We start from the raw sequence: 27,451 nt of genomic DNA on the forward strand, positions 1-27,451 counted from the left end.
CACCAGATGGAAGCATGTGGACTTTTCTAATTGTAAGACTAAGAATGTCGTCTATCTGGTCCAGTGCCCCTGTGATCTGATCTACATTGGCAAAACTACACAACAAGTGAACACACGCATTTGCCAGCATCGATCCAGGATCAAGAACAAAATCATGACCGCCCCCATGGTGGAGCACTTCATAAATGCTAACCATGATGTCAATCACCTCAAATGGACAGTGTTGTATACATTACGCCCGGCACAAAGGAATGTGGATATCGATAGGTCACTCTTAAAAACAGAGGCTTATCTGATATTGAAATTCAACAGCGTGCAAAGGGGCCTTAATACTTTATCTGAAGTTGGTAGACTCTAATTCAATGATGCCTTGGTGTTCTGGCTGGTCGACTTGGTCGTGTCTCAGTACGTTTTTTTAAACACATGGTGATTTCTTCCATGTTTTACATCCACATAAACTACAAATCCCACAATGCAAAGCGGCACCCTAATGGTTCATCACCATAGTAACTGCAGCAGCACCCATCTTGGGAAACTAAACAGTATGCTATGAGCCGCCAACCGAACCACTTCGAGGTAAGCAACGCTCCTGTAGGCAAAGCTATGCGTTCAGCGCGCCCGCCAGGATTGCTCTGGCTGTTGACTAACAACAATTTCCTTCTTCCCCAGCGGAGTTGGAACACGCCGATTAAATATCAAAACGGGGACTGCGCCCCTCAGTAAACAGGATCCCTTATTGGACAACAGCGGCGGCAAACGCCAAAGGTATTATTTACCGCCAGCCGGTCTAGAACTGTTTTAAACCCGGGCTGCAAGTTTTCTAGCACCAATACACAAAACCCCTCTCTTTTCTGTACACAGCGCTTCAGCCCAGTCACAGGCAGCGAAAACGCCGCGGAGCCCTTGTCCCGCATCGAGCAGCCGTTCTGATTGATTTTCAACCCAACAACGGTATGCCCAGTGGGGATTTGTTTTTTAAGTGTAACAACCAAGTGTACTTCTCGCGCCATAACATACACTCATTCTAATTGTAGGCGCCCCAGTTTTTGGACCCACTCCTGAGTCTGCACTCGCAACCCCAGACTGGAACCTGCTTCCTTTAAAAAGCGGTATGTCAATATGAATGTCACATTACAAGGAGAGTCGTCCTCACGTCAATACATGACACTAAAACCTCCCCCTTTGTTTAAATTTACAGATAGATAAACTATGCCCTGATGAGAATCCCGACAGTTAATTTCCGGATTCGAAACGCGTCGGCGAATTAGAAAAGGACAATTCAAACCCAAGCCATTGCTGATGATAATATTGAGTTTTGAATTCACTCGCGTTCCTTTTTCTAATCTTTTCTAATCCTTTCTCTCATTCACCATGCTTTTGCTCTAACCAAATTTTGCACTGATATAAATATTATGTGTTGCACTCTGTACTTTGTCATACATGTTTTATGTCTCTATCTGTTGACCGCATTCAGGTCTATGTTTAAGTTTGACAATGTGTTGCAATGATTGATACAAACGTTGTGTAAAAACTGTTGTGTTATACAGTTCTTTTCTGCTGATCATATGTTGTCTGCGACAAACTTTTGACAAATTATTAAGTCAATGGTAAAAATAAAAATACCGTGTTGAATACGACAAATAGCGTCTTCAAACGCCCTGATTTTTGGCTTCTATCAAATAGTGAGAGGCACACTTGTTTGTTCCCTAAATTTAGGCCCAGCCTTCTCACTTGTCCCCTAAGGGCCAAGCTCCCCTTGTTCTACTACATCATCATTGTTAGGCATGTTTTGATTGAATATCACAAAAGGAAATTATTGAACAAAATTACAAAAAGTTGCATTAGGTAAAATGTTTACAATATTTTTGGTATAGTTTCTATTGATAATTTTGTAAACGCTGGGCACAGACTTATGTTGACTCCATTAATTATAAGCATTAGTCTTTGTGTGTTTTTTGAATCACAAACAACAGATGTCCAAATATTATCTTCGTGTCTTCATGTATATTTGAATTCATGAGGCATGTCCAAGCAGTAACAGTCATGTACTGATGCATTGGTTGTGAATTACACCATCATTTTTTGTTTGTTTAATACATTTTTATTGACAATTTTTAAAAGAAAATGATACATATGTCATATATATTGGTAATAATCACAAATGAACATGGAGCCTAAAACATATGTAATAAGAGAAAAGTAAGGATAGAAAAGGAGAAAGGAAAGTAGGGAGAGAAAAACAGGGAAGAGAGAAAGAAAAAAGAGCAGAGGAAAGAAGGAAGAAAAGAAAGAGTGAGAGGTAATACAGGTATGCATGTGGGAATAAATTTAAAGCAATCAACTAGGAGGGTTAGAGGAAAGATACGTAGTAAAGGGGAGCCAAAGGAGATCAGATTTGATTTTTAGGGGGATAGAAGAGGAAGAAGCAATAGCAAACCTATGTTCATCACAAACAAAATTCCACCATGTATGAACAGAAAGTTTAGAGTTTACCTTCCAACACAATAAAATAACTTTAAATGCAAGAGCAATAAACCGGTCCAACAGTCTAGCAGAAGAAGATACAATCTCAATATCAGTTGATAATGAACCTCGAAAAATATTCAATAGAGATAATGAGGCGGAACAATGAAACATTGGCATGCAAATATTCCAAACATCAGTCCAAAAGGACAAAACAGGAGAACATTCATATAACTGATGTTTAAGTGTACCAAGTTCTTTAGAGCATGACCAACATAACGAAGAGGAGGTTGGGGAAAACGAGTAGGAGTAATAATAACAAATAATAAATGAAAAACAAAGATTGAGTATTTCGAGCAGAAATTGAAACTTTAAACAGTTTGGACCACAAACGATCCCACATCGAGACAGGAAGGTTAATAGCAAGATCACTTTCCCAAGCAGTCTCTGTATTTGATTTAAGGCGCTCCTTAACAGTTGATAACAAAATTGCATAAACAAGAGCAGCCTTAGGCTGTTGAGTTGAAAATAAACGGTACAGTTGAGTGGTGGGAGTATAAATGGGAAAGGCATCAGGTAACGAGAGAGAGGATAGGTGTGATTGAATGGCAGACGTTATAATATTATATTCATTATGCGACGATGAAGGCAGGTGATACACATTTTGCAGCACATGGAAAGGGATGATAGATTTACCATAAAAAAACTGATGTACAAACAAAATATCCTTCTCTTTACAGTATTTGAAATAGAATGATTTGCCTTTGTATTTAAGGAATTTGTTATACCACACAACAGAGGATAAGAAACATTGGAGAGGAGATAGGTTAGAAGAAAATGCATCATATAGCAGTTTTTGGAAATATATTTAAAATAGGGAGTTTAGTCTAAAAAGAACAGTTTGTCATAAATACAATATGTTGGAATGAGAAACCTTTTAATAGAGAATGTAATAGGAGAACCCATTTAGGCACAGGAGTATCCAAGAAATCATAGGCTAAAGAAAAGGACTGTTTAATCAGGAAGGCGGAATGATAAGATTTAAAGTTGGGGAAACCGACACCACCCTCATTTTTAGGACGGGTCATTTTATGTAAAGCAATACGAGGATGTTTGTCATTCCACAGAAATTTAGTAAAATTGAATTAATGCGGGAAAAATATTATTTAGGGATTTTAAACGGGAGCATAGAGACAGTATAGAGGACAAGGGGAGTAATCATCATTTTAATCGTATCCAATCTACCCCACCAGGAAAGGAATAAGGGGGGAACAAATTTGAATGAGGGAATGGAGTTTTTTTAAGAGGGAATCAAAAGTAAATTTAACAGTGCCAACTAAGGAGGTTGATAACCATATACTGAGGTATTTAATTTTGGATGGACACCATGCAAAGTCAGTATCACTAAACATATATTGATAGCAAATCGCATTTAGGGGCAGGACTTATGTTTTGGATAAATTGAGCTTATATCCCGAAATAGAGGAATACAACCCCACCTCATCCACAAAATGTGGAAGGGAAGACGTAGGGTCAGCCATATAGACCAACACATCATTCGCATACGCAGACAACTTCATCTCAGTAGATGGGAGTTTGAAGCCAACAATCTTGGGATTAGAACAAATGCGTTCTAAAAAAGGTTCAAAACATAAAAAAATAATAACGGAGAAAGAGGACAACTTTGCCGTGTACCCCTAGATAAAGAAAAGAACTTAGAAAATTGATTATTGACAAAAATTCTGTCACGTGGAGAGGAGTAAAGGAGTTTAACCAGGGAAGTAAAAGAGGGACCAAAACCAAACCATTTGAGGGTGCAAAACATGAACTGCCAATTAATGCGGTCAAACGCTTTCTCCGCGTTTAAGGACATGGCTGCCATTGGGACTTTTAGATTTTTGCTATGAGCAATAACATTAGAAAACATGCGAGCATTGTCAGCAGCAAGCCTACCCTTCACAAAACCTACTTGGTCCGTTTTAACTAGACGGGGAATAACTGAATCAAGACGTGAAGCCAGAATTTTAGCGAAGATTCTACAATCATAATTAATTAATGAAATAGGTCGGAAATTTTTACATTGTGAATGGTCTTTATCAGGTTTAGGAATTATGACAATGAGCGCATCAAGAAAGGACCCAGAAGCCTTAGCATTTGCAATAAAGGAATTAAACAATTGTAGGAGTACAAAAGGCATGAAAAGCAGAATAAAACTCAACTGGCAATCCGTCAGGGCCAGGCGCTTTTGATTTTTTTAAGGGAATTAATGGTTTGAGTAACCTCCAGAAGAGTCACATCCCGTTCCAAAAGCGCAAATTCATCAGTAAGAGGAGGGAGAGAAGGAAGGCCGTCAAAAAAAGAGGCTAAGTTTATCTCATAGGGAAGTGTATCATCAGTGTACAAAGACTGGTAATAATTATGAAACACTTAAGCAATATCTTCATCCGACGAAACAAGTTTATGGAGCGAATCATTGTAAATAGGGCCCACATTTTTACGTTCTGATTTAATTTTTAAATAATTTGCCAACATTTTCCCTGCTTTATTTTGACCACCATGACATTTGGACTTGATTTTGAGAAGGGTATTTCAGGCTTCATTAGTAATGATTTTATTTAGGTCAGTTTTAGTTTGAAATAAGAATGCTCAAGCCCTTTAATTTTCAGAAGTTGGTCCTCATATTTCCTCCTGTTAAGTTTCTTCTTCTATTTCTTCTTCTTCTTCTTGGAGACATAAGATATAATAAATGCTCTAAGTGCAGCCTTAAAGCATCCCAATTATTAGGGATCGAGGTATCCAAAGGGTCATTATTGGCAAAAAATTCAGTGAAAAAACCCTCAATGTCTTTCATAAAGAGATTGTCAGACAAGAGGAATGAATTAAATTTCCAACGACTCAATTTAGAGGAAATGAGGGAGAGGTCTAGGGAAGTAAAAACAGGAGCGTGGTCAGATATAAATATGGAACCAATCACAGATTTCTGAATAGAGGGAAGTAGAGATTTACTGACCATAATGTAATCCATTCTTGAGCGGGTATGGTGTACATTAGAAAAAAAAGTATGTTCTAGCAAGTCAGGATTACACATTTTCCACGAATCAAATAAAGGACGAGAGGCAATGGCAGATTGAAAACTCTAATGAGATTTGTCAGGCTGAAATTTACTGGAGGATAATCTATCTGAAAAAGGGTCTAACCATTGGTTAAAATCACCTGCAATTACAAAGTCTGGGCAATCAATGGACGATATTAGGACTTTAATATCTTTCCAGAATTTGGGATCAGGACGTACCGGGCCGTAAATGTTTAGTAAAACCAGTGTTTTATTTTGGATAACAACCTTAGCCAGTGCCCAACGTCCTTCATCATCATTCTGGGAGGAAATAATTTGGACATTTAACGCTTTATGGAATAAAATGGCCACCCCCCCCCCTTTTTTTTATTAACAGCAGGAGAGAATACTACTTTCCCCACCCATTGCCGTTTCAACTTAAGAGATTCAACATCAGAACAATGCGTTTCTTGGAGAAAAACAACCTGTGAATTAATTTTAGACAAGTTGGGCAATACCTTTTGACGCTTGACATGGTGACCAAGACCTCGTACGTTCCACGATACAAAGTTACACACGGTGGTAGGAGGGAAGGATGGGTGACAAATGGAGTAGACACACTTCAAGGAGGTAACTAAAGAAAGGGAAACCAGAAACGATCATTGAACATGAGGAGAAAACTCCCAACACACTCAAAATACTGAAGTATAATGCATCTAAAGTCAGAAAGGAGAACAACACCCAGAACAAATAAAGGAGAGACCACTCAGAAAGACAGAAGCATGGGAAACAAACGACTAAGCAAAAAAGCCAGATAAAGGAATAACAGGAGACAGGAAAGAAAAAAGGGATAGAGATGAAGAGGAAAAAGAAAACAGTAAGCAGATCCAGGCAGAAGAGCCTGATCGGATCAGAAAAAAGCAACCAAGACACAGAGGCGAAGATACACCAAAGAGGGGACACATCCCCACGGGCTGCCAATGAAAGAACACCTACAAAAAGAATAAGATAAAAGATGAAAACGCGGAACCTCAAGAAAGGAGGCAAAAACTAGGGAAAAATTCCACAGAAGTCAAGGTGGAGACAAACTCTACAATGAAGGCCATAGGAAAGTAGACATTAATTAGCAGTGTCCATGCTGGAAGAAGAGACACTCTGAAGAAACGTGTGAAGCTTTTGTGGATCATCGACCATTGTGCGTTATTTTGCAGAAGCAAGGATGCAGAATTCCATATTGAATATTCAACTGTCTCATCAATGGATGGAGGTTCAAAAATTCCTTACGTCGGGCATTCGTGGCAGCCGAAAGATCCTGTGAAAGAAAAATGTTGTGACCAGACCATTGAAGACGCCGTTTAAGTCTAGCTGCCTTCAAGACAGACATTAACTCTGTAAACTCAAGGAAAAGCAGAATAATGCCACAGGGTTTGGCAGAGTTAGAGTTCAAACGGTGTGCTTTCTGTATGTTTAGGGGATGAGAATAAGGTTGGAGATCCAAAAGTTCCTGTAGGTATTTACGTATGAAAGACACCGTGTCAGGACCCTCCAAATTTTCCGGAACACCATAAACGCGTAGATTATTCCTACGATTACGATTTTCAAGGTCCTCAGTGTGCAGTTTCAATTTGTGGATCTCTTGTTCCAACAACGGGATTTTGACAGCAGCATCTTGGATATCGCTCCCCCGCTGCTCTAAGTGCAACACCTTGCCCTCCATAACAACCCAGCGCTCCTCAATTTGCTTTAGTTTTTCATTGATGGCAGACATGAACGGTTGGAGACCGCGAACCTCTTTAAAAATGGAGTCAAGGACAGGGTTTGAGGACGACTGAATGGGGATGAAGGATCATTTTTAGGTCTCTTCGGCTTGGTTCCAGTTTGAGACATTTTAGGCGTAGGTGAGGTATTCGCCATTTTGCTATCAAGGTACAGTGCCAGACACAGGTACAGTAATTGTAAATACGCTGAGGAAAATACTGCACATAAACCACCAGAACCTTTACTGATAGAAAGTCTCAGCTCTCCTTAGGGCTTGGTCGCTCCACCCTCTGCTGCCGCTCCTGCCTGCCTTGCCGCCTCCTGCCTGCAGTTTCCCTTGAGCGCCGCCCGCAGCTCCTGGGATCCCCGCTGCCCGCAGACCCTTGGATTTCCCGCCGCTGCCCACCTGCGGCCCCGCCCCCCTGCGACTCCATTCGCTGCCCCGCTCCCGCCACCCAGCTGCCCCTCCCGGCTCCTTACTTATGACGCCCCCTGAGCGACCGCGCGCAGCGGGAGCACCGATTAAGCGCCGAAGGTGCGCCAAAGGTAAGCCCATCTGCGACCGTCCGCGCCCAGCGCCAGACCCCCTGGCCCCCGCAGAGGCCACCCCACCCGCCGGACTTACGACACATCTGAACTCAACGCACTCAAAACCGGTCGGATCCCCGGCTGCTACCGAGCCACACCGAGACGCACCCACGGACCCTTCAGCTGCCATTCCTGCAACTTCTCCTGCATCCGGACCTGCACTGCACCCGCCAAGCCGAACACCAACAGCAACCACCTGAGGTGCATCCTACTCAACACTCGCTCCGTCCACAGACACGGCGTCCAACTCTGGAACCTGATCAACACAACATCACCAGACGTCGCCTTCTTCATGGAAACCTAGATGAACGCCTCCTCAGCGCCCGACATCGCCATCGCCATCCTAGACGGATACAAGATCACCCGGAGGGACCGAATCAATCAGACTGGAGGAGGCATCGCCATCGTCAACAAGAACACCATCCGCATCACGACCAACACCGACGACACCCTCACAACCGCCGAACACCTGCACTTCCAGATCCACACCGACCCCAAGACCACCCTCAGAGGCACCCTCATCTACAGACCCCCAGGACCCCGCACACAATTCAGCGAAGACATCGCCGACTTCATCAGCCCGCACGCCCTCCCCTCCGTCGACTACATCCTCCTAGGGGACCTCAACTTCCACCTGGAGAACAACAATGACCGCAACACCACCACCTTGCTGGACAACCTCGCCAACCTCGGACTCAAGCAACTGGTGACTAAGCATGGGCGAATTTTGCGAATTCGCGGATTTTCGTTTTTATGCGTGTTCGCGGGGTTTTTTGCGTGTTCGCGGGGTTTTTTGCGTGTTCGCGGGGTTTTTTGGCGTGTTCGCGGGGATTTTTGCGTCTTCGCGAGCCGCTTGCATAGCGAAGTTACCCATGCAGTAGTTTATGGGAGAGGGAGAGAGAGAGACAGATAGATAGATAGATAGAAAGAGAGGGAAAGAGAGAGGGAGAGAGAGAACGAGAGAAAGAAAGAGAGGCCGGATGTCTGAAGGGCCAGATTCCTGAGTTGCCCCTACAGAACATACAGCTTTTTATTTTTAGCAAAATGCATATGAAAATTGTTCTGTAAAGGTCTCTTTTAGTTTAACAACTCAAAATGGGTGTATTTGCCATCCTCTCCCTTCTTCCTGTTTTTTATATCTGTAAGTGCTTCCTGATGAGGTTTAATTCCTTGGACAGGTGCCTCGTTGCCTACTTGTAACTATTCTCTGACCCTGCTTCAAGGGTCAGAGCAGGGTCAGAGAATAGTTGCAAGTAGGCAACGAGGCGCCAGGAAGCAATTAGCAGCAGGTGTCCAAGTTGAAGGTAATTTGTTTGTAACCCTTTTGTAAAAGGTTACAAAGAAATTAGGTTCAACTTTTGCCCCTGCTGCTGTAACCCTTTCTTTGGTGAAAATTCCTCCCCGCTGATTCGCGGATTTTACCGCGATTTCGCGCGATTCGCGGATCGCGAAATCGCGGAAAATTCGCCAGCGAAACGGATTTTACACCCACCCTTACTGGTGACCACCCCACCCACTACGCCGGCCACACGCTTGACCCAGTCTTCTCCTCCAGCAAGTACATCTCCTTCAGCCACGCCACCGGACTCCACTGGACGGACCACAGCTGCGTCCACTTCAGCTGTAGAAAGAACACAATCCACCACCACCAGCAACAGGGTGCACGCAGAAGCTGGAACAAGATCACAGCCGACCAACTCGCCGCATCCCTGAGCCAGGACCCTCCCGCCAGCTCAGCGAACCCCAACCATGCCGCCAACAACCTCACGAAGTGGATCAGCAACTGCGCAGACGACCTCGCCCCTCTCAGGACCCCGCCCAGCAGAACCGGCTGTAAGAAAGCACCCTGGTTTACCGACGAACTCAAGAGCTCCAAGAAGAACTGCTGCGCCCGAGAGAGAGCCTGGCGCAGAGACCCGACACCAGACAACATGACCACCCTCAAGCTCGCCACTCGAAAACACCACCAACTGACCCACACCACCAAGAAAACAGCATTCAAGGAATGGCTGGACAACAACGCCCACAACAGCAAGGAACTCTGCAACATCGTCAAAGAGCTCTCCAACCCCAGCGCCGGAAACGACATCACCCCATCACAAGACCTCTGCAACTCCCTCGCCTTGTATTCCCACAACAAGATCGCAGACATACACAACAGCTTCAGCACACAGCCGACGCACCCTACGAGCGCACCAGCACCCCCCACCACCACCATCCAAGCCTGGACCCCGACCAACACCGAAGAAACCATACGCACGATGAACTCCATCCACTCCGGATCTCCAACCGACCCCTGCCCACACCACGTCTTCAACAAGGCAGACTCCGTCATCGCTCCCCATCTACGAGACATCATCAACGCCTACTTCAACACCGCATCCTTCCCGGAGAGCTGGAAGCACGCCGAACTCAGCGCCCTCCTGAAGAAACCTTCAGCCGACCCCACCGACCTCAAAAACTACCGCCCCATCTCGCTCCTCCCGTTTCCTGCTAGTCATCGAGAAGAACGTCAACAGACAGCTGGCCGCCTTCCTCGAGACAAATGGCTCCCTCGACCTCTCGCAGTCCGGTTTCCGAGCCAACCACAGCAGCGAGACCGCCCTCATCGCAGCTACCGACGACATCAGATCCCTGCTTGACAACGGGGAAACAGCGGCCCTCATCCTCCTGGACCTCTCCGCGGCGTTCGACACTGTCTGCCACCGCACCCTAGTGCAGCGCCTCAGCAACGTCGGAATCCAAGAGAAGGCACTGGAGTTGATCATCTCCTTCCTCGCCGGAAGGACACAGAGTCCGCCTCCCCCCGTTCAGATCCGAGGCCACCGAAGTCATCTGCGGCGTACCACAGGGATCATCGCTCAGCCCCACCCTCTTCAACGTCTACATGAGCCCCCTCGCAGCCATCGCATGCCAACACAACCTCAACATCATCTCCTACGCCGACGACACCCAGCTGATCCTCTCCCTCACCAACGACCCCGCCACCGCCAAGGCCAACCTACCCGAGTGGATGATGAACAGCCGCCTGAAACTGAACTCAGATAAGACGGAAGTCCTCATCCTGGGATCGTCGCCCTCCACCTGGGACGACTCCTGATGGCCCCCTGCCCTGGGCAACGCACCCAAACCGACGGACCACGCACGCAACCTGGGTTTCATCCTTGACTCCTCCCTCTCCATGACCAGACAAGTCAACGCCGTCTCCTCGTCATGCTTCAACATCCTACGCATGCTACGGAAGATGTTCCGGTGGATCCCCACCGAAACCAGGAAGACGGTCACCCAGGCCCTCGTCACCAGCCGATTGGACTACGGCAACTCCCTCTACGCCGGAACCACTGCAAAACTCCAGAAAAGACTCCAACGGATTCAGAACACCTCAGCTCGACTCATCCTGGACATCCCCCGAAACAGCCACATCTCCGCTCACCTAAGAAACCTGCACTGGCTCCCCGTCAACAAGAGGATCACGTTCCGACTCCTCACCCACGCACACAAAGCCCTCCACAACCAAGGCCCAAGATACCTCAACGACCGCCTCAACTTCTACACTCCCACACGCCAGCTCCGATCGACCAGTCACGCCCTCACCGCCGTCCCCCGCATCCGAAGAGCCACAATGGGAGGAAGATCCTTCTCCTACCTGCCGCCAAGACGTGGAACTCCCTCCCCACCCACCTCCGCCTGACCCAAGACCACCTCGCCTTCAGGAAGCAACTCAAGACCTGGCTGTTCGAGCAGTAGCGGACCCCCCCCCCCTCCCACCCCCACAAGCGCCTTGAGACCCTCCGGGTGAGTAGCGCGCTATACAAATGCCTTGATTGATTGACAGCCTCAAAGAGACTAACACAATAATATGAGCACGAGAACCCAGCGTAAGAAGTTATATGAGATAACTGCAAACAAGACACTGGTATAGATGTGAGATCACTGGATTGAGACCGTTGGGCAAATTGTCACAACATCAGACTGAGAGGGACTAAAAAATTAAAAAAAATTAAAAAAACCTTGAAAATAGTCTCCTTCATGAGCCACAAGTAATAGAATTCACAACTCTGTAGTAGAATCCACATTAGCTTCACTGGAGAGGTTCTGACAGATGCAGAGCAAACAGGCTCCTCAGACAGAGCATACCTAAAATGGCGGCCATGTTAAATATTTTAAACCGCTAATTTTTAATCTGCTTGCACTACTGACCCCTCGGTGTGAGATTTACGTTGCTCCGAGGCCCCTCGATGCCATTTCCTGACCGGTGCAGCCGATTTAGGTGCGGACGCCGGTAAGCTACGAGGGATGCCATCTTGGGGGAAGGAATAGGGTTGCGGTCCAGTAGTTGGACGCTTCCCGCCCGCCCGTCCAGGTATTTAATCACGTAGCTTCTGTCAGGGCTCAGATTTGCTTGTGCTCACCCCTGAGGCGGAAGCCGGGGGCTTTCTCCTTGATATTCCTTGCCCACAGGCATTTACTTGATTGTTTGCAGAAATACGTTTTAAAAATTGTAAAATATTTTAAACAGCTAATTTTTAATCTGCTTGCACTACTGACCCCTCGGTGTGAGATTTACGTTGCTCCGAGGCCCCTCGTTGCCATTTCCTGACCGGTGCAGCCGATTTAGGTGCTGACGCCCGTATGCTACGAGGGACGCCATCTTGGGGGAAGGAATAGGGTTACGGTCCAGTAGTTGGACGCTTCCCACCCTCCTCCCACTGGATAAAAAGATGACGCCTTTCCGGCAAGCCCGTCTGCGCCCGTCCGCGGCCGACCGGGGCACGGGCCAGAACCCCTGCCCCTTTAATCTCCAATGATAGAAATATTAAAACACAAATTAGGTATACGACCAATGACCTACTTGCCCTCCGCCCCGATGTTAAGGATAGCTGCCGACATTCCATGTTAATGGACTCCCCAATGCCACATTGTGCAACCTGCCGCTATTCCACTGGTGGGGGGAGGAAGGATGAGTTGATGCTGATAAATATGAAGCTGACATTATTAAATTGTAGATTCCTCAAAAAACACAAATTAGAGATACATGATTTGGTGGTAGAGGGTGATCTCGATGTGCTCTTCCTAACAGAGACATGGTTAGATGAAGCCTCACGAAAGGTGGGGAATTGGCAATGATCTATAAAAGCGACCTACATTGTATTTTTATTTATTTTTATTTTAATTTCTTGTATAGCGCAAGAATCGACCCCATACGGGGTATCTCCGCGCTTTTGCTCGCAATGTGGCATGGCAGGTGTTACAAAAAATTGAAGTTATCGACTGATAGTTAGTTATTTATTCTTCCAGGAACAAGCTGGTTTTTAATTTTTTCCTGAAGGCGGAGTGGTTGGGGGTTTGTCTAATGCAGGAGGGAAGGTTGTTCCATAGGTTAGGCCCTACCAGAGAGAAGGCTCTGCCACCTTGTCTGGTTTTTTTTACCAGAGGAGTTTTTATTAGCAATTGATTGCTTGACCGTAATGCTCTGTCAGGTTTGTAGAGTGGTAACTTTTGGGTCAGATAGTTGGGGGCTTTCCCGAACAGGCATTTGTGAACAATGCAGCAGATTTTAAATTTGATGCGTTGTCGTATTGGCAACCAGTGAAGTTCTCGCAGCAGAGGCTTGGAGGGGGTTCTGGGGGGGGGCATTCAAAATCAGTCTTGCCGCTGTGTTTTGGACTACCTGGAGGCGGTTTATGGCATCCTCGTTGGCTTGTATCAGGAGCCCGTTGCAGTAATCAATTTTGCTTATCACCATTGTCTGCACAAGGGTCTTTCTGTAGTTATCTGGTAAGTACGGGAAGACCCGTCTTAACAGGCCAATTGTGTGGAAACATGCCCCAGCAACTGCACTCACATGTTCCTTCAAGGTTAGATTTTGATCTAACTTCACCCCCAGGTTCTTTACTGTTAGTTTTGGGGTGGGTACTGGTCCAAGATCTAAGGGCCACCAGTCAGGAGACCATAGTATGGACGCTTTTCCAAAGAGCATTAATTCAGTTTTTCCAACGTTGCATTGGAGACGGTTGGCAGCCATCCAGTTGGAGATGGCCCTCATGCCTTCAGCAAAATTATCCCTAACATTGGAGTTTAGGGAATGGAAAGGGTAGAGAAGTTGGGTGTCGTCAGCGTAGGACACCGGGGTGAATCCATATTTTCTCACGATCTCAGCAAGGGGGGCCACGTACACATTAAACAATGTGGGGCTTAGGCATGAGCCCTGTGGCACCCCCTTCGTGAGCATCCTTGAGGAGGAGCGATACGGTCCCAGGCTGACGGATTGTGAGCGCCCGGACAGAAAGCTCTCCAGCCAAGAAAGGGCCTGTCCTCCTATGCCTACTCCCTTTAAACGGCTCACGAGGATCTTGTGGGACACAGTATCAAAGGCGGCCGACAGGTCTAACAGCACCAGAATCATTGAGCCTCCTCTATCCTGTGACATCTTGATGTTATCGGTCACGGAGAGGAGTGCAGATTCGGTGCTGTAGTTGGGCCTGAACCCAGATTGTGAGTGGTCCAGGCCCCCTGTCGCCTCTATGAAACTGGACAGATGGGTGTTAACATGCTTCTCGGCCAGTTTACTCAGGAGCGGCAGCAGGGAGATAGGACGGAGGTTGGAGAGCTCTGTCCAAGGGGAGATGGAGTTTTTCCGAATAGGATTCACCACTGCCTCTTTCCATTGCTGAGGGAGTTTACCTTCTTTGTAGGAGAGGTTCAAGACTTTTTGGATAACGGGGCAGAGAGCAGTGCTTAGTGTGTTCATCACTCTAGGGGGGAGAAGGTCAAGAGGGGACCCTGTTTTTATTGTGTTTAGTAAGGATTTTGTGTCATCCTCGGAGATTTCTGGGATGTCAGTAAAGGTCTCAGATTTAGTTTGTGGACAGAGAGCGGCAGCCGTCTCTGTATTGTTGGGATGTTTGGCCAATGTTTTGTTATAGATGGTGTCAGTTTTATCTTCAAAGAATTGTGAGATCTTATTACACAGATTCTGGGAGAAGGTATCAGGACTTTCGCATGCTGTAGGATTTGTGAAACTTCTCAGGATTTTGTATAATTCTCTGGTAGAATTATCTGCTTCATCTATTTGAAATTGAAGGCTGGTTTTCCTTGCCTTTTTTATGTTTTTATAATAGGAGGAGACAGCTTGTTGATAGAGCTCTTTGCTTTCACTGGAGTGGTTCTTCCTCTATCGTTTTTCTAGCTTTCTGCACTTTTGTTTTTCTATTTTTAACGCTTCAGTGTACCAGATTTCCTTTTTGTTATTGGTCGATGGTTGTTTAACCAATTTTTGTGGGGCTAGAAGGTTAATGGTGTCGAGGAGGGTGGTGTTTAGTTTGGCTAGGGCCGACTCAGAATTGTCAGAGTCGGAGAGAGTTGGTGTATTCCAGGTTTCTGCGAATGTTTCTGGAGTAATCTTATGCCATGGTCTACGTTTAATACTCAAAGTAGCAGAAGGATCGGAAGGTTTAGTTAACTGCATGAAGGAGAATTCCAGCATGCTATGGTCTGACCAGTGTACTGATTTAGGAGGATGGCAAAATATAGACGGGTCATTAGAAAAGATAAGATCTAGGGTGTGGCCGCCCCTGTGGGTAGGACCACTGTTCCGCAGATGTAGACCTAGAAGGGCGAGGTCTGCTAGTAGGAGCTTGGTGTCAGGGTCCTCTGGTGTGTCGGCGTGGAAATTAAAATCTCCAAGTAGAATGAAATGTTCTCTTGCTTTCATATGGGGAGCAAGTATTTCAGTTAGAGTTAGAGAAAAACTGGTGTCGGGGCCAGGAGGACGGTAGACTAAGGCACCCTTCCAGTGGTGTTTATTTCCAGTGTTTATTTTGAAGATCATTATTTCCATGGAAGGAAGTAAGGCTTGTTCTAATATGGTAGTGCGGAGGCTGTTGTTGTATATTATGGCGGTGCCGCCACCGGTTTTTATCGGGCGGTCTTGTCTCAGGATTTTATATCCTGTGGGAATTCCCATCATAACAGTTGGGATGGTGTGGGGCTTTAACCAGGTTTCCGTTAGGAAGCATATTTCCGGTTTGAGGCTGAGAATGGTGTCCCATATTTCAATACAGTGACGCGGAAGTGAACGGACATTAAGTAGGAAGCTTTTCCAGCCTTTCTTTGCTGGCTTGGGAATTAGTGAAGACCCTGGAATTATAGTGTTAAGAGAGGCTTGGAAACCACACTGACAGCAGGAAAAAGGTCCTTCTGGATTGGGCCAACTACTGTCTACACATCGGTGGTGATCCTGAGGGCGGAGGGATCGTAGGAATTGGGAAGAGTACCTGATGTGGGAGTCTTTAGATGTGGCCATGTCAAAGGAGGAGTGGAGGGAAATAGGAGCAGGGTGGGTGGCCTTAGAGAAGACTACGTTGCCCAATTGTGAAGGTGGTTTCTTTACGATAAAAGCCAACTCCAAAAATATTAATAATGGACTCCTCTTATACCGGCCTCCAGGCAAGACTTCACAGTTCTGCAATCAACTGACAGAGCTGATAACTCAGCATGCACTGCGGTATAAGAAATTTCTCGTTTTAGGAGACCTCAATCTCAACTTTGAGAATCTTAATTGTAAGGAGGCACAGTCTGTGGTGGATGCTCTGAAATCCCGGTCGCTCAAACTACAATCCACCTCCCCGTCGCATCAACTGGGCCACCTTTTAGACCCCGTTTTTGCCAACTGGGAAGGTATTAAAATTGCCACACCATTTCAAATTATATGGTCAGATCATGTCGTTATTCCATTCGAAGTTGAAATTGGCCCCCAAGATTGCAGTGTGACCAAAGCTAGGCCTCTGAAACGTAGAGACTGGAAGAAGTTCACGCAGGAAAACTTCAGATCCGCCCTACTTAAAGAACCCCCTCCTCCCAACGACACCCTGCTTAAGGCATGGGATGGTTACCAAAAATGGGTGTCTAGGGCTTTGGACACAGTTGCTCCATGGACACTCAAGCCCCCTGCCAGGAAAACTAAAACTGTCCCTGGTTCTCCAAAGAACTTAAAGAAGCTAAAGCTAAATGTAAAAAGACTGAATGGGCTGAAGGAAAAATTATAATCCAGAGGATAAGCTCAACTATAAAAGAGAATTAAAAATATTTCACAAACTTGTAAGAGCAGCCAAAGGCGCTCATTTTAAAGAACGTATTGAATTTGCTAAAAATCCTACCAAGGAACTCTTTTCGATTTATAAAGAGCTCACGGTTCCAACCAGGCTTGAGGCCCAAGATACCTACACTAATGAACTATGCGATGACATTGCAGATTTTTTTGTAAAAAAAGTGGATTTAATACACGCCACCTTTACAGGTAGCATGCCTACTAAATACTCGGTAGTGAGAAGTGACTCTGCAACCAGGTCCCATCTGACTCACTTTACAGTTCCTGAGAGGTCAGACCTGCTTACCATCGTAAACGGTATCCAGTCCGGCTCTCCCCTTGATGTGATCTCCCCCAATCGCTGTAAAGGAGTCTTTGACTGTATGATTGAGCAGATTGAACACCTGATCACCTTATCTTTTCAGGAATGCCACGTGCCGGACGTATGGAAAATGGCACAAGTTATACCCCTGAAAAAAAAAGGCAATATACATATTTCCCAGCTACAAAATCTCCGCCCTATCTCTCTCCTCCCCTTCTGTGGGAAAGTAGTGGAGAAGATAGTGAACAGCCAACTCATGACATTTTTCGAGGAGAACTCTCTTCTCCATTCCACACTGTCAGGGTTTAGAGCAGGTCACTCTACAGAGTCGGCGGTTCTCTTCTCCACAGAATGTCTGAGACAACTTGCAGATGAGGGGCAGACGGCAGCGTTGGTTTTATTAGATCTCAGTGCAGCTTTTGACACCGTGCTGCACTCGACGCTGCTGTCTCACCTCTCAGACTTGGGAGTAGAAGGACCAGCCCTGGAATGGATAGAATCCTTTCTAGAAAACAGGAGTTTTCAGGTACACTGCCCTCCTCACAAATCGTCTCTTCGCAAACTGAGACATGGGGTTCCACAGGGCTCAAGTTTGAGCCCCACGCTATTTAATATTTACATGGAGCCCCTAGCCCATATTGTGGAAGCTTTTGGTGTGGATATCGTCACATATGCTGACGATACCCAACTAATAATTAAACTTACCCACAATCAGGCAGAGGATGCCACTAACTTTTCCAACTGCATGCGGTCTGTGGCAGGGTGGATGAACAACAACTGCCTACGCCTTAATGGCGATAAAACAGAACTGTTGGTGATTGGAAAGCCCCCCTCTGCCTGGCCACAGGCCTGGTGGCCAACAGAATTAGGTGCAATCCCCCTCCTGGCGGACTCCGTTAAAAATCTAGGAATTTGGCTGGATGCGGAGCTTTCTTTCAAGCAACAGATTAGCAAAAATACGGGAAAATGTTTCGGAATATTAAAAACACTCCGTAAAGTCCTAGATCTGCTCCCCATCAGTGCCAGGAAAACACTTATTCATGCCCTAGTCACTCCACATTTGGACTACGGCAACGCTCTTCTCCTAGGCCTAAGCAGAAAAGGCTTACACCAATTGCAGTGCCTCCAAAATGCTGCTGCCTGCCTGGTACTCAACCTTCCACGCAGGGCATCGGGAAAAACGGCATTACGAAAACTTCACTGGCTCCCTATTGAGGAGCGCATCAAGTTCAAAGATCTTTGTTTTGCCCATCGCATTGCCCAGGGAAAAGGTCCAGGTTACCTGCGAAACCTTCTCACTATCCATCGCCCCACCCGGAACCTCAGATCTGCTGGAGCGATGCTGTTTCAGCTTCCTCGCTTACGCAAGACTAGGATGGGAGGTAGCTCCTTCCGCTTTCTTGTGAGTAAGCACTGGAACAATCTCCCTCTTGACTTGCGCATGGAGCCCTCAGAAATGAGATTCAGACTAAAATTAAAAACTTACCTTTTCCCAAGCCAATAATTGTCTCTTTGTAGCCTAGGACCCAGACTGGTTGCGGACCTCGGCCTCTTCAGGGAGCAGTAGCATTTCTAAGCGCGGGGACACACTGTCTTGAGTGTACCCAAGCGCTCTAAAAGTGGTTTTATTATTATAATTATTATTATTCATGTTACCTCATTGATAGCAATAGAGAGCTGCTTAATACTGAAGAACATCATAAAACCAGCAATAGACAACATTGGTCGTGGCCCAAGCTGAAATTACAGCAGCGTTGCCAGTCTAAGCAACAATCGAGGCAAAAAGACGAAGTGGCAACATGAAGAGCCGAGTGACAGAACGTCGCGGGTGCGGTTGCTCAAAATGGCGGCCGCCCACGTCTCCAAAGAAAAGAAAGTTACCGCTGCTGGAAACAAACGATGTGCAGCGTGAAAACAGCCACCGACAATCACATCTTGCGCTCGACACCTTCCGCCAGCGTTGCACAGCAGGTTGCCGTTCAGAGAAGCGGCGAAAGAGGATTTTAAGGCATCCGCGGGTCCGTTCCTCCACGGAGCTACGGAAATGCCGTCCTTGCTCTCCGGCGCGTAAGCCACGCCCCCCGTGAATTACACCATCATGAAACACTAGAATACACTAGATCAACCTGTGCTTAACCCTGGGTAGCTTGGCACACAAGCAGTCAGGATTAACTTTGAGGCAATGTGTAAAGCATTTATGCAGCACATATACAGTAATAAAGTGAAATCGCAACACAAGTAAATTCCAAAAACAAGTTAGGCAAATAGATTATAGCATAATAATTTATTTGACACCAAATAAGAAAACATTCAATAAGTAGCACTATATAAGATATTGATTTTGGAATAATGAAGTGAAATAGTGTCAAAAACCACTAAGCCACAGCAAGGAATATCTGGTTCTGCTGGACCGCAAAAAAGCCAACATTGCAGGCCGACCCTGATAGAGCGTGGACGGGCTATGGAGACCAGGTTGGGCCCGCTAGCAAAAGTAACTTCGTCTGAGCTGTGTCGACCTCAAAGATACTGTTGACAGGTAGACTGCATAGGGGCCAATGCACCAATATCATTCCATGCGTTCGGCGGGATTGTGCTGGTCCTGGCAGTGCAACAGCAACAATTAGTTTGCTCCGATGCTATGTGGAGTTTCAGCTTCAACGTCAATCCTGTCGTCGAAGGATATACGAGGGCTTTATGTGAAGAGGATCCTACAGTGCTGTTCCAGCGGAGGAGTGGAGACTCTGAGCCACACCAATGCTTCACTTCTGGTCTACAAAAACTACTTGGGCAATGAGGCAATTCTGTTCCACACAGTGTCAATGATGCGTCCGTTGTGACCAAGCAGTAGCGATGTTTCCGTCTCAGCAGTGGTGAAGTGTTTGCAAGCACCTTGGGCCCACTTCCAAGAGTCCAGGACTGGGGTGGCACCACGTGGCAGGGTAGACTCACAGATGGCAGAGTCCAGGTTCAGAGGCAGGATAGTTGGAAGTCATTTATGGCCATGAGACTTAAGATCAGGAGGCTAGCAAGCTAGCCCTTTGAGTCACCCTGGGTTCTGGTGGTTGAAGTGATGCATGTCCAGTCCTTCTCACCCAGACCCGAAGGGCAGCAGGACTCCGGTCCCTTACCTTTTGATCAAGTTGTCTCTCCAAAGCTAAAATAGCATTAGCAAAGTCAAAAGGTCTGTACTTGGGAAGCTAGTATGTTGGTATTTATTTTTATTCAAGCACATGCAACGAAAAAAGATAAAATGCTAAAGCTGATGCCTAAACATGCCAGTCATATACTTGTTATAAACTTTTTTATTAAAATGAAAATTAACCATTGCATATCATTTTAATGGAGCAGTACATGTGCTTCCTAGTCTGCAAGTATACTTAACAAGCACTGGCAAAGCCAATAGTTCTCAGCAATCCGTGAGCTATAGGCGTTGTCAATGTTAGTGCATTTGCGTATGACAATATAATTAGGGGCCGTCCACAAAATAAGTCGAGTCACAGAAATATCAGTGCACTCTTTTTTTTCTGTTTCACACTGATTCTGGGTAGGAATTAGATCCAATCAATAATGCATGTTCATTGCACTTTATTGTGGTTTTTTTTAGGCTTGTTACGGTAGGCGGTGTTTATAATATTTTGAACACGCAAAAGATAGTGCGAGTTAAACTAAACTGCTCCCGGGTTTGTTAATAACCATTGGAGAGCTGTTGACAAACAGTTGGCTAAGGAAGCCATATTTAAATACGAAATATTTATCCCTGTTCGAGTTAGTTTATTTTAGATAGATATTCACATTTTAGTACCAAACAAGATTAAAGGGGTACAGTACAGGCATGAAGTGCTGAACTGAAAATTAGGCAATGGACAATGATATGATGCTATAGTGAACTAATGGACATGTAGAACTGTTGGTTTGACAAAAGAGAGAAATGTCATTACGAAATGAATGAATTAACTATTGAGGGGAAAATAAAACATTGAAAATATAGCAGTAAAACATTCCAGCTAGAAAAAAGTAAAGACTATATAACTTGGTCCTGGGAGCTGTTCTCTGTAGCTCTCATTGGCAACACTGCACGTTCGGCTGTTTAACCAGTCATTGGCCTCAGAATACCAATTCTTAAACAGAGGTTGAAGTGCATTTAAAAAAGTATGGGAACTGTGATGCTGCATGCAATGGGGGTGGGTCAGTGAGTGTGGGAATGGGGTCAAAGGTGTGGCTAAAAAAACAAAATATTCCATAAGTCTTTTTTTTGTTTCAGCATCAAGTAGCTATATATAAAATAATGTGCAGCTTGAATGAAAAATTAATTTTAAAAAGCTGCTACTGTTCGAAATGCCATGTAGTACATTATAAAACTTCTATTAGCTAATCTTGGTTGGTAAGTGGAGAATAGTGACTTGTGTATTTTTAGTACTACGGTGGGAAATGCCCTATTATACATTATAAAACCTCTATTAGCTAATGCCCCTTAGACGTCTGCCTGTAACCAGATAACCCCAGAATTTAATTTTGGTTGGTAAATGGAGAACAGTGACTTGTGTATTTTCAGTGCTACGGGATCTCAGCCTGTGACCCAAAGCACTCTGTGAACATGTAGGTCATTATACTAAACTTGCATTGCACACAGAGTAGGATAGACTGATAAAAAAGGTGTGTAAAGGTTTACGGTAAAATGCTTCCAAAATATAGATGTTAGAAATAGACTGTGCATAAAGCAATTTGTTTTCCATAACTGTCCCTTCGATGCCTATGAGGTAGTAAGCACTATATAAACGCATATATTAAAATCACGTACTTCACAGCTCAGTGGTAAACTCTGTTATATCACTCAAAAATAATAAATCTTTGTCATCACAAAGCTTCAAGTGAATCGATCAATCCAATCCAGTACCGGTTCCCAAGCATCACTTACATTTGCAGATTGCCTTTTACATTTGCAGATTAACTCGTTGTGCTCATCTGCATTTCTTTCAGGCAAGCAGGCACCCTCACAGAAAGGCTTGTTTAGCTGAATGCCTGGCCTTGGATTCACAGCACAGGAGACTCCCTAAATGACACTTTATCTAAAGCATTGAAACAGTAGGAATTAACCTTCCCGGGACGGTTGTCTTTTTTTGATAAAAAGTAGGGGAACAATGTTTCATTAATCCAAAAAGTCCTAATGAATAAATAAATATTAAGAAGCATCTTCTCAGATTTGTCACAGATTGTCTGACTAAGAAAGCGGAGGTTAGCTTCTTTCTCCTTCTGGGATATAAATCATTACAGCATCATACATCGTGGCCTCGGTTCTTGAGCAAAGAGCCTGCCTCTCACAGATCCTCCAGCAGATATAGCTTATCGGCAAAATCTCATCAACACTGCTGCCCTCCACTCTGCTTTGCTCATACTGTTAAAAATTACAAAAAAAAGCACTGCACGCTGTACTAACAGCAGAACCATGTGCACAGCAGCATATGCAAAGTAATTTCTAGGTGTGGGGGAAACCCTGAAGATGCTTGCAGAGAAAAATGACAGAAGGTGGAGGGGATGGAGGAGAGGTAAACCAAGAAGAAAGAGGGGAGGGGGTGCAAGCAACGGCGGGAGGCATCAGGTCACCAAGTTGGAGAGGAAGAAAGGTGCTGTTTCTTATGAGGACAGAGAGCCTTGGTGGGCTAAGGGGCTTATTTGTATGCAAGGCGGCTTCTCTCTGGGCTGTTGCCATGTTAATGCTTTTGAAAAGTAACAGAAAAACAACACACCCAAACCACGTAATGTTTCAACGAATTGATGGGACAGCAGCACATGCATATCTCGGCTGTGAGCGAACAGATTATGCGGTTAACCCAGTGGGATTAGCCTGCCTCACCAACTCCCTAGTTCTGGATTTCGGTACTCACCTTAGACCTCTCTACAAATCGACGAAAGTGGCCATTGCAGCAGTGGGTTGGTTTTAATATAACAATACCGATGCCTCAAATCAAAAGAAATAAAAGTTGGTGATCTGACATTAAAAAGTACTCACATTTGCTTTTCGATGTATCAATTCTGAATCTCTGCTCTCTAATGCGTAGAAACTGTAATAGCCCAGAAGTAGGTAGCCCAGGAACATAGCACTATATGAAAACATTGAGTTTATATGAGTAGGAAGGTGGGAGAAGATTTTCGGTCTGCTCAAATAATGTAAACTAAGCAGCCATGCACCATTGAGCGCCAGTAACACTAACATTTAAGCAATCACTTTGAAGTAAGAGAAGGAAAAGGTACTCTCAGAAAAAGCATCTTGCATTTGATCTCGGTCTTTGATTGCACCACGGATTTGACGAGATAAGAAACAGATTTACAGGCGTGTTTAACTGAGCTTGGAACCAGTGCAAACACGACCAGTTGTGTAAAGTGCTTCTCAGCAAATAAGAGTTCCAAAAACATTTCCTAAAATAAGAGCAGGATATGGATAGGAGTAATTGGTCCCTGCTCTCATGAAGGGCTAAACACAGGAAGAGTCCTGATGCAGGCATGCCATGGACAAATGGGGAGAAAGACTAGGAGAGCAATGATGGAGCCAGCAAATAGGAAGCCTATGGGGTGGGCTGACGTTCACAAAGTATATACAGCATTTCTCTACGAGACAGTGCATGCGCTATCTTGAGCCAATACCTACAAATGACTTTGAAACCATTTTAGGTTAAATGCTCATCATAGAAAAATAGGATTCTTATTGACAAACACAAAGGTCATTGTTGGGTTTGAATTATTGCTGTAACCTAAAAGCCTAGTTAAAAAAAATAGGATGACAAAAAACATAACAAGTATAAATAATTCTGAGAAAAAGGCATTGAAAGTAAAGTATTAACCCTGGCACTTGAGTATACTTCCTTTTAGGTAGATGTGCACATGTGATCAGGCAAAATGCTATCACTCACAGTGCAAGAGGGCCAATGGTTGAAGTCGGGGACTCGCTGCCCAATGCTGTGTACTGTGGTGACTGAAAGCAAAATGTGAATAACAGCTAAACATAAAGTGGATAAAGAGGGTGGAGCAAAACACTTTTTTAATGTGTTTATATGTTTTATTATGATTTTTTATTATTGCAGGAGAATTTTGAAACGGGCAAAAGACTGTCCAAGCATTTAACTCCCTCCTGAAATATATGGAGTATACCTTTTTTGTGCACTTCTATATATGGTAGTGCTACCAACCTTTTATTGCACAGCGCTATGATGATTAAACTGTCCTGGACCATACTCATCAAAATTGTAATTAAATAGCTAAATTATAGGCCAAGGCAATTGTTAATCATCGTTCCTTACAGTGATTGGTTCACCCAAAATATTGAACTCATGATTTCTGGGTTTTTGAATTTATATTGATATTTTTGGAATATTTTTTCTTTATTTCAGCTGGTTTCAGAAGAAGTTTTCGTCTCAGTAGAAAAGACAGAAAGACAAACAAAGCCATGTATGAATGCAAGAAGAGTGATCAGTACGATACAGCCGATGTTCCAACGTACGAAGAAGTGGCACCATATCAGCGGCACCAAAATGAGAAATACAGACTAGTCGTTTTGGTTGGTAAGTACTGATACATACATGTATAAGTCTTGTTTACAATTAAAACAAATATTTGCTTTCTTAGATTTCAAAATGTAGGATACATTGTCAAGTAAGATAAGCTCAAGGAAATGCCAATGGACATGAGCCCACTGGACATGGATGGTGTCACCCATATTACCATGGAGAGGGTGGGTCAGTATTAATCATGTATGAACAGAGATATACTCCTCAGGCTCTCACTAATGTTAACTCAGTACGACCACCATTTGCAGGTATTACCTAAGGTAATGCTATTAATTCATAATTAAAATATTTAGCAACACCAATGTCTTTTATTCTTAGTGAGATAAGCATCACAGTATAAGCAATCTAGTTTCAATACTGTTTTCTCAATAATTTTTAGTGAACTTATTTAACCTTTTACATCCAGTATTATATGATTAGACAGTGCTGTCACACGCACATAACTAAGTGTGAGTCAAAGCACAGGCAACAACCCTTGGCAACAAGTTTCATTTTCTGTTATAAATATTTCTAGAGCTCACGAATACCTGGCGGTGTCTTGGCACTATCTGTGCTATTACAGATTGAACGCCAGCTTACTGATTGGCTAACAGCCATGTTTTTTAAACTTTCCTGAATGAGAGCAGATTGGTCATGCATTTAACATGCGAGGGTAAGGTAGTCCATGCTTTACCTGTGCAGATCACAAAACGTCTTCTGCCTCCTTGGAAACAATGGCATTTTTGGTTGTCGACGACTGTAACGTTCTAACTGGACAGTACCATTTAAAGCTACTGGAAAGGGAACCGACAATCTGCTTGTCATTAGTGTAGGACATGAGCTAGAAACCGAAGGATCTAATTAGCTTGTCTAAAGTGGTGGCATACATGCTAAACAACAATGGACTTAGCGAGGACCCCTGTAGGACCCCGCAAGGCAGTGGGAAGGGTTCAGACGCAAACTCCTTTGCTGCCACTGATTGTTCTCGCCCGAGAAGAAAGGATCTTAGCTGGGCCAACGTGACCCCTCTGATTCTGATATTGTGGTGACAAACTATTAGCAGCTCATGGCTGACCTTATCGAATGCTGCTGATACATAGAGTAAAATTAGGCTCCTCTTCCCCCCCGCCCCAGTGAAGTGCCACCCTTATCCCCTCTGTTGCCATGATCAAGGCCGTCTTGGGTCTATTGGTGCTTCTGAATCCAAATGGAGTTGAATCCAGAAGAAGTTTTTTTTTTTTTTTTAATATAGATGGCTAGTTGTTGATTCATGGTCTTCTCCACTATCTTGGCCAGCAATAGTAGTCGGGAGATTGGAAGATAGATATTGGGGTCCATTCGATTAAGATTAGTTTTTTTTAATCGGTGGAAGCACTGCCACTATCTTCCATTGAGTGGGACAGAAGCCGGTCTTAAACATTTGATTACCAATGTCTGTAAGGTTAAAGGCAATGATTTCAGGTGCTAGTTTAGCCACCCACGGGGGGGTAAGCATCATATGGCAAGACAGACAAGATGGATTAATGTGAAATGTTACCTGCTCCACTGTGAGAGTGGTAAATTCCAGAAAGGTTTAAATCGCCGGACGGGTAGAGTGGGACATATTTCCCTCCAGGAGGAGATATCATGTTGAACCTATTGTATGTATGTGCGTGTGTATATATGTGTGTGTATGTGTGTAGATATATATATATATATATATTGACAAATGAATAGTGTTCGTTGTATATTGCCGTCCCTTATACATCAAGTAAAAGGACAAGGATTCTTCTATTTCCTATTTTATTGTTGGTCCCATTATTTTTTCAGTGTGGGGCTTGACTCTACATTCAGGGTCTGGAGCAGGCAAACTCTCTTGTCAGGTGTCAAATCATCCAGTACCTTGATAACTCCCCTTTAAAAATATCTAGGGAGTTTGAACACCTCGTTGTACTCGTGGGTGAACATTTTTCAAGACGGGGCACCAAGACAATAAGATAATTCTAGTGAAATACACGTGGGCACATATACAAGTCCCGGCAAGCCAACGGGTGGAATATAGACTTTAGCAAGTGAGTGCTCAAGAGAATAAATGAACAACTACGCTTATGGATGGGGGATATAGCCACCAATTCATAACCTGGTTTCAGGTCCTTCACTACATCCTAAACAAGCATAAAGAAGAGAACCCTCAAGTGTTTTAGATGATTTCATGATTTTATACATGTTTAGTCTTTATTGAAGTTTTTTTTTCGTAGCTCACCATATTTTCAAGCTCAAGCCCAACTTAACTGACTGCTGGTTAATGCCTCCACCAGTGCCTCATCTTACTCTGTGCTGCACCCGCTATGCTGAGCAATCTTCAGTCTCTGGCACCAGCTATCAAGGGTAGGGCAGGACAGCACTAGGGTTGCCAATACCCAGTCTCCACTGGTATGATCATCTATAGAAACGTTGCCTCCATACCAGTTCAAGCCTAAGTGATCCTAAAACCATGGATTGACAGTCCAGTCACCCTACCAATGTAGTCTGGGACAGAAGAGACTGTGTTGCAGGGGTGGTGTAGTGCAGTGACAAAGTGGTAAAATATCCCTTGCTCGCATGATGACATCACCAGCACCAAGAAAAATCTGGGCTTTTCCCGATAGAGAAGCTTGGCTGAC

At 44.6% G+C, this 27,451-nt stretch overlaps 1 protein-coding gene across 2 annotated transcripts in view; it reads left to right on the forward strand.

Moving 5' to 3' along the window:
- MPP7 (MAGUK p55 scaffold protein 7) overlaps window positions 1–27,451 on the forward strand; it is a 985,108-nt gene that overhangs the window by 809,992 nt on the left and 147,665 nt on the right. For both annotated transcript variants that reach the window (XM_086941601.1, XM_086941600.1), the window contains one exon: window positions 24,654–24,824. In XM_086941601.1, coding sequence (XP_086797727.1) covers window positions 24,654–24,824 — 171 coding nt within the window. The remainder of the gene's footprint in view (window positions 1–24,653; window positions 24,825–27,451) is intronic.

This window comes from Lissotriton vulgaris, chromosome 10, assembly GCF_964263255.1.
Source record: "Lissotriton vulgaris chromosome 10, aLisVul1.2, whole genome shotgun sequence".
NCBI classification, from domain to species: domain Eukaryota; kingdom Metazoa; phylum Chordata; class Amphibia; order Caudata; family Salamandridae; genus Lissotriton; species Lissotriton vulgaris.